Below are 14,421 nucleotides of genomic sequence, written 5' to 3'. Positions count from 1 at the left end.
CTTTGAAACTGGTAACTGCTATTTTTTTTCTACAGAGGTGCTGTTGTGGGGCTTGACTCTTTGCTTCTGATCTAATCAGTGTTTATGCTTCTCCATGTTGGAAATCTTACAAAATCTTACAAAAGGCACAATTTTTGTAGTCATGCACTACCCATAAAATATTTTTTTTATTACCATTGAGAAACACATTGTCCTAGGAGGTTTTGGCCATGTCACCCAGCCCTCGTCTGCAGAGATGCTTTAATACTAGGATGCAACACGAAGTACAAGGTGCCCCTTGTTGCCGATCTCCAATTCCAAATGTAGATGTTGAGATGTGTTGTGTAAACCAGAGAAGATGCGCCTGGCTGCCAGACTCATGCTCTCATTAAGTGTACTGTGTTTGTTTCTCACCTGATGATTTACTGCTGATGTGTTTCATAAATGTGCTGACATAATGTTTATCCAAAAATGGCTTCCCTACTGTCTTTGTTGTTTGGTTTGTGCCTGTGGAGGATTTGTAAGGACAGTGAAACAGAGAGAGAGAGTATTTATACAATTCATTTTGGTTTTTCAGTAAAGAAAAGTATGTTTTTAGGTTCAGAGTTCTGAAAAAGCTGACTTTGGAACACTATCCAGACCATGTTTTAAAATGTCCACAAATTGATTGGTCGAAGAAACAGTTGACCATTACTACAATACTATTGTAAAATACACCACTAATAATGAACAGAGATTGAATCATCACACAAAAAAGGACTGTCATGAAGTTGACCACATCAACCACGAGAGTGCGGCATGGTCTAAAAAAAGACTCGCCCCATAAAATGATTTGCCCCTTCCCAACGTAGGCAGTAACGTTATTCCTTGGTGCTAAAAGAGTCCCTAATTAAAATAAACTTTAGTCACTGGTTGAAAACCCATTAGAATGAATACAAGTCCCCTTCACTTGCTCAGTGGAGTTATAGACCTGGATGGGACTAACATTATATGTAAATCAAGTGAACTCTTGATCGAACTGAAGTACTTGGAAAGAACAGAAGCAACATTTCCTCATCTTGTCATGCTCAAAAAGTGTAGCCACCGTGGTAAAGGTAGTGACCTCCAACAGGTCCCATTCAAGCTACCTGTAGATCTGAGAAATATTCTGAAGGAACATTTTCACTGCAAGAATGTATATCTGAGAATTATCAAAAAAGGCCCCTAGTAAAAGTCTAGTAATCCTGATTTGACAAGTGTGTTGACAAATGTAGTGGGGTACTTTTTTTTCTCATATTTTTGTTGCAGAGGAGAGGAGAAGAATCTGCCCATTTGCAAGCCAACAACATGTAGGTAGTTTAAAGCAGCTCTCATGCCCAAAAAGGCTAGAGACCCTTGGCAAAAATGTCAGATTCATGCCTACAATTTACTCTATTTCCTTTAAATAGGGAAAGAGAAATGGATCAACATTTTGCTAAATTGGTTAAACTTGGGATGTGGGACCCTGAATTTTGGAGATAAGGGAAATGAAATTGTTAAAGTAGAAACTCCAGAAAAGAACAAATGAAATAATTTTTAGACTAAAATATATTTTGCTTCTGCCTTTCAGGGAATATCAAAGATTGTTAATAAATATCAAAGGATTCATGTTGCAAGGACAAGTGTTCAGGATCACATTCCAGGTTTATGTGAGGCACTTTTTGTGTTGCGTTATTATCTAATATTCTGTTTCTTTGCAGGTTTTGATGTTGGCGGCCAAGTTGCCATTGGCATCTCCCATTGGAAGAGTCCATTTCCTTCCAGCGGGAACCCCCTGTGTGACAGTCCAGATGGGGTTCACTCCGAGGCCTCCACCCCCGCTGTCCCGCACCTCCCGGAGTACCAAGAGCCAGTGTCCTGTCCTGCCTCGTTGTCAATCAACCCTCTATCATCCCACTGCAGTGCCAGTCAGGAGACCCTGAGTGACAGCAGCACAAGTAAGGCTCCTGGTTACAGCAAGTTACAACAAGTTACAACAGTGAAGGTGTAGATGTTTAGTTGTTTATATTGTTATCAGCCCCAATTCCGCAGGGCATGGATGTTCACCCAATCAAATCATATTCCTTAGTACCAATTGTGTTGTTTGTTGTTTCCTGCTCCAAACAGTTTGTGCATAGTTTGTTACTTTTTTTTATCATTACTGCTGTATTGGAATTAGGAACTATAAACACAAGCATTTTGCTACACCTGCTGTTACATATGCCCAGGGGCAGCGCTAGGGGGTGGTTTGCGGTTGCCCGGGACGAAAGATTATTAGCACCTGCATGGTTTTGTTAAGCAATCCCATTGGCGCCGCCCTGCTTATGCCTCTCTATGTATGCAAACAATGAACTAGTTATGACTGTCAGTCGAAGGTAGTTTATTTATAAAAACATAGGCTAACCGTAGTTAAATCTCCGTCACGTGCTAGGGCGGTGCTTAGATACTGAGAGCAATTAGCTGAGTCCTGATTAGCGTGCGTGGTGATCACGAAGTGAAGCGCTCGGCAGCAAACTCATTTACATGTTGCGGGGTGCGCACCAGCAGGTGGGAGATGTTGCTCCTGAACATGTAGGACTTGTTGTAAAAACAAACTCACAAGGCGCGCTGAAATTACAAAACATTGATTTAAAGATCAGAATATGAAAACGTGCGGATACTGCAGTAACATACCGATAAGGTATGCCGTTTCAAAAACTTTGTCTGACTCTTACCTGAGCAGTTGCACATGTTGAAAGAGTTACTCCACTCATCCAAAGGAAGAAAACGTCCGAACGGCTCATGATAACCCTGTGCTTCTAGGCCAGGGGTAAGCTAATGGCAAACATTTTAAAACGACAACACAAACGTGTTTTCATCAGGTATAACAATAGTTGCTAGTGATCTAACCCGTTTATGTCAGATGGTTATAATAGGCATATATGTTAAAACCTCATTGTATTATCCTTTAAGGTGATATCTGCATTTCCATGTGTGGATGTTAATCTGGACATATGCAGAGCATCATATTAATTGATATGTGGTCTATTGTCTGTTATTTGATGTGATTTCTTTTTTTGTGGCCAGACACCATAGAAGAGTGGCAGGAAGTAGCAGGCCGGCGCCAGGATGAGATGACTGGGGGGTAATTTTTTTGAAATGAGGGGGCGTGTCCAATCACTGCACAAACGGTCCACCAACAGCATCAAATTAAGATTTTTAAGAACAGTTATCTTAAATAATTACCTCTCATAGTTACTTAACTACATTTATGTTGTAAGAATGAAAAAAACAAATCCACACACCTGTAATAAAAATGTAAAGACAAAAGTAAACACACTCACTGGCCACTTACAACCTTGTTTCCAAAAAGTAGGGACGCTGCGTGAAATGTAAATGAAAAGCAAATGCAATGATGTGCAAATTCTAACAGTCCCAGCCGAACAGGACCATTAGCAGTTCTGTTCGTCTTGTTCTGTCTTGCCCTCTCCTGGTCCTTAGTTGCTTCACATGTCCTTATTTGGTCTTTCCTTCCTGTCTTCCCTCTGTCAATCAGTGTCATCATACTCGCCTGTGTTCCCACTCACGTGTGTCCTGTTCCCTTGTTAGTCTGTGTGTTTAGTTTAGTCCTTTTCCCCCAGTCTTGGTGGGTCATTGTTATGTGTGATGTTCCTGTCTGTCTGGTGTTTGGATATTTTGGTTCAGTATTTAAGTTCTGTGTATTACCAGCGCATGGTGCTCAGTTTTGTTATATTAAAACTCCTCAGTTATTCCTGCGTTTGTGTCTGCCTACCTCCTTCAGACGTTACACAAATCATTTAAACCCTGTATTAAATAGAAAATTGTACAAAGACAAAGTATAACATTTTGAAACTAAACTTGGTTGAATATTACACAACTAATTAGGTCAATTCGTAACAGGTCAGTAACATGATTGGGAATTGAAAGATCATTCCAGAGAGGATGGGTCTGTCAGAATTGAGGATGGGGAGGGGTTCACCACTCTGTGTAAGACTGCGTGGGCAAATAGTATAACAATTTAAGAATAATGTTTCTCAACTTAAAATTGGAAAGGGTTTTGGGGTTCTCATCATCAATGGTACATCATTTTATTAAAAGATTTAGACATTCCGGAGAAATATCTGTATGCAAAGGACAAGGCTGAAAACCAATAATGGATGTCTCCGGCAGCACTGCATTAAAAACAGACATGCAGTGACTTCTGTAGAGGAAATACATTGCTGCATCCACAAATGCAAGTTAAAACTCTACCATGCAAAGAAGAAACCATATATATAGTCCTCCAGACTAAAGAGGAGAGGGACCATCCGGCTTGTTATCAGAGTACAGTTCAAAAGCCAGCGTCCGTGATGGTATGGGGGTGCATTAGTGCACATTGCATGGGTGACTTGCACATCTGTGAAGGCACCATTAATGCTGAACAATATGTACAGGTTTTGGAGCAACATATGCTGCCATCCAGACAACGTCTTTTTCAGGGAAGGCCATGCTTATTTCAGCAAGACGATGCCAAACCACATTCTGCATGTACTACAACAGCATAGCTCCATAGCAAAAGAGTCCGGGTGCCAAACTGGCCTGCCTGCACTCCAGACCCACCACAAACTGAAAACATTTGGTGTATTATGAAACAAAAAATATGACAAAGGAGACCCCAAACTCTTGAGCAGCTGAAATCCTGTATCAAGCAAGAATGGGAAAATTACAGCAATTGGTCTCCTCAGTTCCAAAATATTTACAGAGATTTGTTAAAACAAGAGGTGATGCAACACAGTGGTAAACATGCCCCTGTCCCTTTTTTTAAATGTGTTGCTGGCATCAAATTCAAAATTGGGAGATACATTTTTCCAAAAACAATAACATTTCTCAGTTTCACCATTTGATATGTTATCTTTATACTATTTTCAATTAAATATAAAGAAATTATTTTCACATCCTTGCATTCGGTTTTTATTAGCATTTTACGCAGCGTCCCAACGTTTTTGGAAACAGGGTTGTACTGTAATTAGGTCCACTTGTTAGGCAACACAGAACATTATGTATTACTTGGTACATAAACATGGTTAAGAGGTTTAGTCTGTTTCCAGAACCTTGTTAAATCTGTTTCAGGTAGAACTGAGCAAACTGACAACATAAAAGGGTTTAATTAAATAATATTCACTACATTTAGTTCTGGTATCTGTACGTAATTTGCCTCAATACATTAAGGCAAATTATGTTCAGATATCAGAACAAAATGCGTTGAGATGGAAATTGTCTATGAAAATGTTTTGATCTCATTGCATAGAGATCAGAGCAGCCGCTGTTACAAGCCCTCCAGGTTTATCCTCTGGTTGTGTGCCATAATCTCTTCGATCTGCTGTCGGAAACTGGCCATGCATTTTTCACCTCTGGTTTTGAAAACAGAGATCAAAGACTTCATCCACAGGGAACGAGCACTTTCAGTTTGCCGGAATTGAGGGCGCTTGCGTTCCCTTCGCCAACCTTTTTTTCTTCCTCACATTCATCGGCGTTGTGCCTGCCCCTTCTCTTGCTGTTGTGCCAAATGGTGCTTAGCATCGCCTCATTCTTGGGTGAGTGGTGACAACGCAGGCCGATGCAGGGACTGATGGTTTTTGTAGCTGGTGCCTAGCCTCATGCGTGGACAAGTAGATCAGACACAGGCTCTGCTCACTGGCTGCGACTCTGTAGTTCTGGAAGCTGGTGCAAGCCCTCTTTGGATGAGGATGTCCTATGCAGGCTCTACTGGTTGGTGCTGGGGACTGGGTAGTTCTAGAAGCTGTTAACTATGGACAGACATGCATATGACAAAGTCCCTTGCTAATATTAGCAAGTTAAATAAGTAAAAGTGAAGTAGTCAAAATGAATTAACATGTAAACCTGAAAGTTATTGCAAGGTCTACAATTGCAGCAGCGTGCAACATTCTTTACCCTTGGCCAGGGGCCGTTAACCTTTATTACTGGAGATGCCATAAAATAATAATAGTGTTGTGGGACCTGACCATGAGCCCTTCTCAAGTGCAATAGCAACTCTATCTAATTTTACCCCAACTTATACAGTAGGAGACAGCTGGTTACTGTCGCAGGGTGAATCATAGATCGTGGATTGAGCAAAGCAGTTGTCTGACAGGGACAATCTAATTTTGTCAAAATATGTAAACTATGTTTATAATTTTTTATCAACATAGCTACTATTGAAGGAAGTATTGTTCATCAGAGCATAATTGAATAGGCTACATACCTACACCAAGCCCTGCAAAATGGGTTAGGTTTAGGGTCTCCTGGGTCGTGTTCAGGGTCACGCCAATGTTCTTTACACCAGGAGGGGGACCCTGCATTACTGTCAATCGTGACTCTTGGAGTGGATAGGGCTTTCCCCGGAGGAACAGTCGGAGTGTCTTCTCAAGTTGTCAGGACGAAATTGAAGAAGAGATCCAGGCCTACGTGTTGCCAGAAAGTGTCAGAAAGGAGGAAGCAATGGAGAAACCTTGAAATGATGGAACCAACTGACTTGGTTTATACAGAAAATAGTATAAAGCCTGGAACTAAGCCCTGAGCAACAAAAGTAGTGAGAGCTTGTGAGATCCTATGGAACAGACACATCTAGTCCTCACATCACCTGGTAGGAGCAGACATCTAGTCCTCATCACCTGGTAGGAGCAGACATCTAGTCCTCATCACCTGGTAGGAGCAGACATCTAGTCCTCATCACCTGGTAGGAGCAGACATCTAGTCCTCATCACCTAGTAGCAGCAGCCTGTTAGGTAGGATCCAGTCCAACAGTGTGCTGTGTTGAGATGCCCAACCTTGAGAGGGTGGAGAGGTGTGATGGTTTACAGTGTCTAGGCAGCAGAAAGATCTAGAAGGATGAGAAGAGAGGAGTCAAATTGGGTTTGGATCCTCTGTGACATTGAAGAGAGTTGTCTTGGTGGATTGACCCATTTCAAAGCCCAACTGGTTAGAATCAAGGACATAGTTCTGAGATTGTTCGGAGTTGGTCAAAGACAGCATGCTCAAGTGTTTTGGAAAGGAAAAACAAAAGAGATTGTAGTTTTTCACAACAAAGGGGTGAAGTGTTTCTTCTACAGGGAAGCAAATCAGTCTGTCTTGTAATCAGAGGGGGAGATTATTGGGCGTCCAGTTGTTTTTTGTACAAACGGGATGTCTGAGTAAGTGTTCGTTAGCATAAAAGGTTTTCATTTAAGGGCTATAACATTAAGTAGTCTAAATAAAGTGTTAAAACTACATCATAAGGAACAGAAATCAAAGGAGGCAGAACACAAAATTGTACTAGATTAAACCTTTACATAACATTTGCTTATTCAAGATCTAATGGTACAGTAATCAAAATGTACTTCAGTATCTTTAATATTGGTACCAATTAGAAATATTGTATATTCTGAATGAGTATGACAATCTGTTGGCTAATTTTACCAGAGCCTGCCTTCTAACAACAGTATTATCTTTTTGTAGGGGTCAGGGATCAAAATGAAAACCTGTCTTTCGGAAGCATGGAGCAACTTCGTTCTTTGGTAATAGAAGGTGAGATGGTCCCCTGATGAACACATGGTTTTCTAGTGGTATCATGCAACACTGAGTGACACAGTGTATGTCAAACCTGTCCCTCACCCCTACAAACCTGCCCAGAGGGCCCTCCGTTATCACGTCACTGACGAAACAACAAGATTGACTTCCAGAGAGGGGCGAGGAGATCAATAAACCCAACAACCCCCTGACACACTTGTGACTTAAATGATGCAGTTCATCTTCATTTTTCTTTTATTTCCGTTTGCTTTCTCTTCCACTTTTTTCAGAATTGCAGGTAGCAGCTGAAAGCAATTCATATTTGTGCATATATTGCAATACACTGTAAAGACTGCCCTCAAATAAAATACACATTCTTCCCAAATATATAATTTTTATTATTATATAATAAATAACCTCTCCCAAATAATAGATTTCTCAATTATCATTATATTTGAATTAGACAATATGATTTGTCTCTGAAGTTTTGTTACTTTCTTCAAGAGACTTTAAAAGCCAAGCTTTTGTTGACTCTTTAAAGAATGGGAATATTTCCGTTAGGATATCCTGCAGGATGCATAAAGTGCAAGAATGTAATCTGTATGAAAGGAATATTTTGGAATTTAAAAGTGGGTTTGTCTTTTCTAAGAATTTACATGAAGTCCAACTCATATCTAATCCACTGAAGTGGGGAATGGATCCTAGGGACCATAGGAAATATTTTCAGAAACTTGAGATCTTTCTGAATTGTTTTGCAAAATGTGGCATGTGACACTATTTTCAATTCTCTCCTCAGGGAACCCCAGACATTCCACATCTTAGCTTTAGCCCTGAACTGGCACTGCAAATTCACTATAATCAAAGGCTTGAGGATTTGTAGACGAAATGAATCAGGTGTGCTAGCTCAGGAGTTTTTCAAATACCTGGGGTTTCCTGAGGAGAGGTTTAAAAACCAGTGCACTATACCTTAGTTTGTGGCAACCAACTCCATTCCTTCTGAAAGGCCTACTGAGGACCAGGATGACTGTACTTTGTCCCTAACCACGTCTGACGTGAGGAGAGTTTTTTAAAAAGTCAACCCTCGGAAGTCACCAGAGCCAGATGGCATTCCAGGATGTGTCTTCAGATGGTGCGTCGACCAGCTAGCGGATGTTTTCACCTCCATGTTCAACCTCTCCCTGTTTCTGTCTGTAGTCTCCTCCTGCTTCAAACAGACCTCCATCATCCCTGTACCGAACAAACCTTCCATCACCTGCCTGGATGACTACCGCCCTGTAGCACTGATGTGCTTCGAGCGGCTGGTCAGAACTCACATCTGCTCTACCCTTCCTGACCCCTCGGACCCCCTTCAATTTGCATACTGCCCCAATAGATCTATGGTCGATGCCATCACCCTGACTGGACACACCGCCCTCTCCAACCTGGAAAAAGGTAACATATACGTGAGGATGCTGATTGTGGACTACAGCTTCAACATTCAACACTATTGTGCCTGCTAAGCTTGTTCCTATGTTCAGGACCCTGGGACTTAACATCTCCCTTTGCAATTGGATCCTGAACTTCCTTATGGGCAGACGCCATGTGGTGATAATGGGCAACCTCACCTCCTCTGCACTGACCCTGAGCACCGGAGCCCCCCAGGGCTGTGTACTCAGTCCCCTCCTGTACTCCCTGTTCACGCATGACTGCGTGGCCACACACAGCTCCAACACCATCCTTAAATTTGCGGATGACACAACCATCCTGGGTCTCATCTCCAACAACGACAAGACCGCTTACAGAGGAGGTAAAGAAACTGGATACATAGTGCCCGGACAGCAACCTCCCTTTCAACTTCTACAAGACTAAGGAGATGATCATGGACTTCAGGAAGCGGCTGGGGGCGCTTCCTGAAGTCCATGCACATCAATGTAGCTGAAGAAGAGTGAGTCTCCAACTTCAAGTTTCTCTGTGTATTCATAAAAGATTACCTCACTTGGTCCAGGCAACCGAACTTGGCAGTGAAACCTGCCCAAAAACTACTATACTTCCTGAGGAGACTCAAGACGTTTGGCATGTTTGTAAAAACTCTCACCAACTTCTACAGGTGCACCATTGAAAGCAACCTCTCAGGCTGCATTACTGCCTGGTACAGCAGCTGCTACACTGCGGACCACAAGTCCCTCCAGAGGGTGGTGAAGTCTGCGGAGCGCGTCATCGGCTGCCATCTCCCCACCATGCAAGGCATCTATCAAACACAATGCCTTAGGAAAGCACAGAAACATCATCAAAGACTACAGCCACCCAGGCTATGGCCTGTTCACACTGATGCCGTCTGGTAGACGTTACCGGAGCATCGGGGCACGCACGTCCAGACTCACAGTTTCTTCCCTCAGGCCATAAGGCTCCTCAACCAGCAACACTGATCTATGATCATACTGATCACACATGAATAATCCAAATGCTCTGTCGTCTTTCCATGTACATTCAATTCACTTTGAATATTCCTTGGTATGTACCATTCATAGGCATATTACACTCATATTGTATCTATAATATTTAATACTTCTACCCGTATTGTTCATATTCCCCATCCTATTTTTATAAAATTGCTGCTAGTTTACATTTTTATATACATTATTAGGACATAGTTTCACTTAGCTTTTAACATTTTTACATTAATTTACCTTATCCCCAAACATTTCTGTCAGACTTTATTCAGCAGGTTTTGTTTAATTAGCAGTAGCTTGTGTGATTGTTGCAGGGAATTATAGTGACTAAATGTTGATTTTCTAAAACTTCCATAAAAAGATAAACACTGTATAATGATGCAGTTTTGTATTTGTGTGTGTGTTTGTGAGAGAGGTACCAGCTTTAAAAAACACATTAACACACATGGGAACAGCAACTGTCATTCTTTTCGGGAACAGCTACACTGATATAGCCAGTACTTGTGCGATTGGCTACTGTCAAAGCTCCTCTCACACGGATTGGCTGAAGGGGATGAACGATTAGGAATACTGATTGTCTTGCAGCTCTCTAGCTCTCCTGCTCGCACTCTCTTTCTCTCTGTCTCTCTCTGTCTGCATTAACACTCTGTTTTTATTTTACCCTGGGAGAGGATCTAAGCTGGTCTCCAGCACCAGTTTTTTTAGTTTTTTTGCCTTATGCTGGCCGGACAGAGGTTTATATAATCCGAGGGATGTTTTGGGGATGAGCAGAGTTTGTGTATTACTGTGAGTGCGAGTGTGTGTGTGTGGGAGCTCAGGAGCTGGAGCAGAGCACTGCGGTGCTAGGAGTGGAGGTAAACACGGGGTATGCAGCTGGTCACCTCTGCAGGAGGTCGTTTTTCTTTTCCGGCTGCGGCGTCGTTCATACACGAGACACGTTTTACTAGTTATCGTAGTTACTGTAGCACTTTTGTCGTCCTACCTCTCTCCTCCTGCTGCCCTCTGAGGGGTTGAAGCTCTCTCTCTCCACCTCGCATGGTGAGTGCTGCAGGCAACTTGTTTTAGCCCTACGGCAGCAGACTGTTTTTTTCTCTTTAGTGGTTTTGCTGCAGTCCCCTCTCTCTCTTTCCCACCCTCTGTCTGTTTCTCTGCTGTCACCTGCCCACATGCACTGTACTCCTCTTTTTCTATCATCTCGCTTATTTTTCACAGTGTTCATGGATCATACAGACATTTGACCTTCACACATGAATGTGCACACGCACACATTCTCCCTCTTTCGCTGACCTCTTCTCGTAACATCTCCCTCTCCTCCCCAAATGGTTTTAGTCCAGTGGCTGTAAATGAGCTGTGTGTCCTAAGTGTATCTCTCCTCTATTATGCATGGTTCAGAGAAGGAGAAGTGGGTCATTGTTGAAAGGACGCGCTGTGGCCCGTTTGTCCGGGCTCTGTTGCCCTTCTGACAGACGTGTTGTAGCCATTGTGTTTCCCCTAGACACTACATGCACTGACAGGGCCCTAGAGGTCTGTTGTCCCCCGACTGTGCTGGTGTAATGGTCCAGAACCCTGCTGTGTTCCACTGATACCTGTTCCCCATGGCAACACTCCCTCGTCCTGATAAATTACACAACCAGCTAGCCTACTGGAAGCTGTCACGCTAAGGCTAGGTAATGTCATATAAGATGACGAGGCATTAGCTTTGCTGAAATCTCCCGCTGCTCTATGTTGAGTACATACTTATATTGTTGAAGTCTCTCATAGTGACGTCAAAATGAGGGGTGTTGCACGAAAAATGTTAATCAGGGATTGGATCCTCTCTACCCAATCAGACCTTAATGAATTTCCAAAACACAGCTTTAACCATGTGTCTTCCGGGGGTAGCCCAACCCATCATCCTGGGACCAGTTAGAACATCTACACCTAGAAATCAATCTAGAAATCATCCAGGAGTTACTCTGACCTACTCTTTGCGAAGAAGTAACAGTTGTCATGGCATAGCATTTCACTAGAGCACAGAGTTTACGTAAGTCAGCAAGCGTTTGCTATCCTTATCTAGAATCTTTAGTTCCAACATCCACTTTTGGACTAATAAATTAATGGTATATGAGTATGTAAGTAATGGTATATAAGAGATTTTAATCAAGCCTTATCAGTAATCGAGGATTTACCCAAGGGTGAAATGAAATATAATTCACCAATGTTGCATCGGGGTGAGATTAAGTCCCTGTGCTTGTTTCCTTGATGAAATTGAGTGGTTCGCCAACTAGTTATTTGAAAGCCAACGTAACATATGGGGCTTTTACCGTGGATTATTTATTTGAAACCCTTCTGATTAAATATTCTCATGTAACCTAGTTTGAGGTAATCATTGTTGCTGACTGGCAATCATGGAACATTTTATAACGTCTGTTCAAAAATTCTAGTTTGTTTTTAATTCTCTTGTGAGTATGTTGTATAGGTGGTTAGCTTTCTATTGTGTGGCACAGTTTCCATTGCCAGAGTTAGAAACCTGCCCAAAGCAATGTTCAAGAGTGGGCGAACATCCAAAAAAATATGCAGATTAGTCTCTCTTTTCCTTTGCTAAGGTGAACTCGCCAATAGTATTTTACAAATGCAGTTCTGCATGCCAAACTGTGGTGTAGTGGTCTAAGCTAATGCAACGTGACCCCATGCCCTTTATCTCTGTTCTCCTCTACATACCTGTCTCCCTAATCTGTACCTTATACCGTCTTGTCATGAAGATAAAAAAATTTGTATTTAAAAAAAGGAAAATTATAAGATTATTAGGATAGCAAGTCGTTCCTTGGTTGATTTGGCTGTTTGCTTCGGATCTCAGTTGTTTTGGTAGTTGAAATTCTTCTTTACATCAGCTTTTTGGCATAGGGCAGCAGGGTTTACACCAAACCGTTTTTGGTATTTGGAGGTATTTAACAGTGGTATTGAACTAAACTACCACAAACCGGCCCCAAATATCACCAAAAAATAACTAATGCCTAATGCGTTAGATGTACAGTAGACCTTTACCTTTGTTTTGTAAGAATTTATTCTATTTCTATAGAAATAAAAAGTGTCCTAGCTTTTATCACTCACTTTTGGTGCAGCTGCCATTTCTCAAGCTGTAAAAGACATAGCAGCTGACAGTTGAGTGAGACTTTCATTAAAACCTGGGGAACCGAGCCATTGATTTTGCCTAGGAAGATCAAGTTCATGGTGGTTTTATCAGCTGCGGCTAGATCATTACCTATCAGTGTGTAAGGGCACACTCATTTATTGTTCTCCCTCCATTTCCTTCTCTTTATGTCTAGGACTAGGGCTGTGGAGAAAAAAACTAATGCTGAGTCGCAGGAGCTGTCACAAAGGGAAATTCAGTATTTAGACCAGCAATGACCTTCCCTAGAGCCTGGGAGATGCTAGTTGGTCACAGACCTCTTACGAGGGGCTGCTGTCAGCCTCTTCATAGACCTTGTCAGATAATGCCTTCTCTTAGTCTACACACTGTGGCATACTGTGTGGTGAAACTGAAAAAAATCACCCACAGATCCATATGGTATAAAGAGATACAAATATATCTTTAAGTCCCTTTGGGGCCACTGTAAAGATTTGCTTAAGCAATAAGGCACGAGGAGGTGTGGTTTATGGCTAATATACCACGGCCAGCTGTAGTTCACCAATATATTTTTTGTTATACTTGTAGTATACAGTCTAATTTACTGTGCGCTTGACTTGGGATAAAATAAGTGCAGGAATGGACAAATCGCATATTGCACTATTTTGCACTGTGTTAATAACGCTTCCCTAAAAAATGAACTAGAATGCTGTTAGCCTAAAATTAGAAGGCCACATTTTTTAATGATTGCTATTGATGCATTTTCTTCCTACCTTTTCTCCCTCTCTCTCACACACACACTCACACACACACTCACACAAACACTCTCACTGTTTCTGCTCCAGGTGTGAGTCTCCCTCTACATGGGGCTGAGCACCAGTGGCAGAGCCCCGACAGAAGCAGAGTGCCGCGGCCCCTGGCCCCTGGGTGCCAGGCGGAGGACACAGCCTTCTCCTTCTCCCCCCCCAGGTCGCCAGTCAGCATGGAGGAGTCCTCAGCTGGGGCTCCGGATTCCCCGAGCACGCAGGATGGCGCACCTCCCCGCGGTATGCCTTGAGTAAAGCAGATGAGTTTCACAGCTCACTGAAGTATACTTGATTCTATTACCGATTATGCATATATAAACATACATATTACACATCCAGCCCAAGATGGGAGGTGTAAGGTGTAAAAAAGTATTTGTTATTAAGATTTTCAACTTTCATGAGCAACTGTTTGTTTAGGGGATCCTTTTTATTTAGGCTTTATGTTTACTTTGCTTGTATAATTGCCTAACCCCACACCGCTTTTTTCCCCCATTTCTTCTGTTTCTTCTTTCATATTTTATTTTATTGTTTATCCCTACTCCTCACAGTGGAGGAAACAACAGTAAATACAAACACCCAA

At 42.1% G+C, this 14,421-nt stretch overlaps 1 protein-coding gene across 5 annotated transcripts in view; it reads left to right on the top strand.

Moving 5' to 3' along the window:
* LOC105023445 (anoctamin-4) overlaps positions 1-14,421 on the top strand; it is a 40,118-nt gene that overhangs the window by 5,790 nt on the left and 19,907 nt on the right. For 3 of the 5 annotated variants that reach the window (XM_020043018.3, XM_020043019.3, XM_020043017.3), the window contains exons 3-5: positions 1,698-1,934; positions 7,450-7,518; positions 13,881-14,081. In XM_020043018.3, coding sequence (XP_019898577.2) covers positions 1,698-1,934; positions 7,450-7,518; positions 13,881-14,081 — 507 coding nt within the window. Of the gene's footprint in view, positions 1-1,697; positions 1,935-3,082; positions 3,101-7,449; positions 7,519-10,544; positions 10,968-13,880; positions 14,082-14,421 lie in introns of those variants that run through there. The other 2 variants (XM_020043020.2, XM_020043021.3) reach the window with 2 other exon arrangements.

Source organism: Esox lucius, chromosome 23, assembly GCF_011004845.1.
Source record: "Esox lucius isolate fEsoLuc1 chromosome 23, fEsoLuc1.pri, whole genome shotgun sequence".
Lineage (NCBI taxonomy): Eukaryota > Metazoa > Chordata > Actinopteri > Esociformes > Esocidae > Esox > Esox lucius.
The sequence above is the reverse complement of the archived record's forward strand: the minus strand, read 5'-3'. Positions and strand labels throughout refer to the sequence as shown.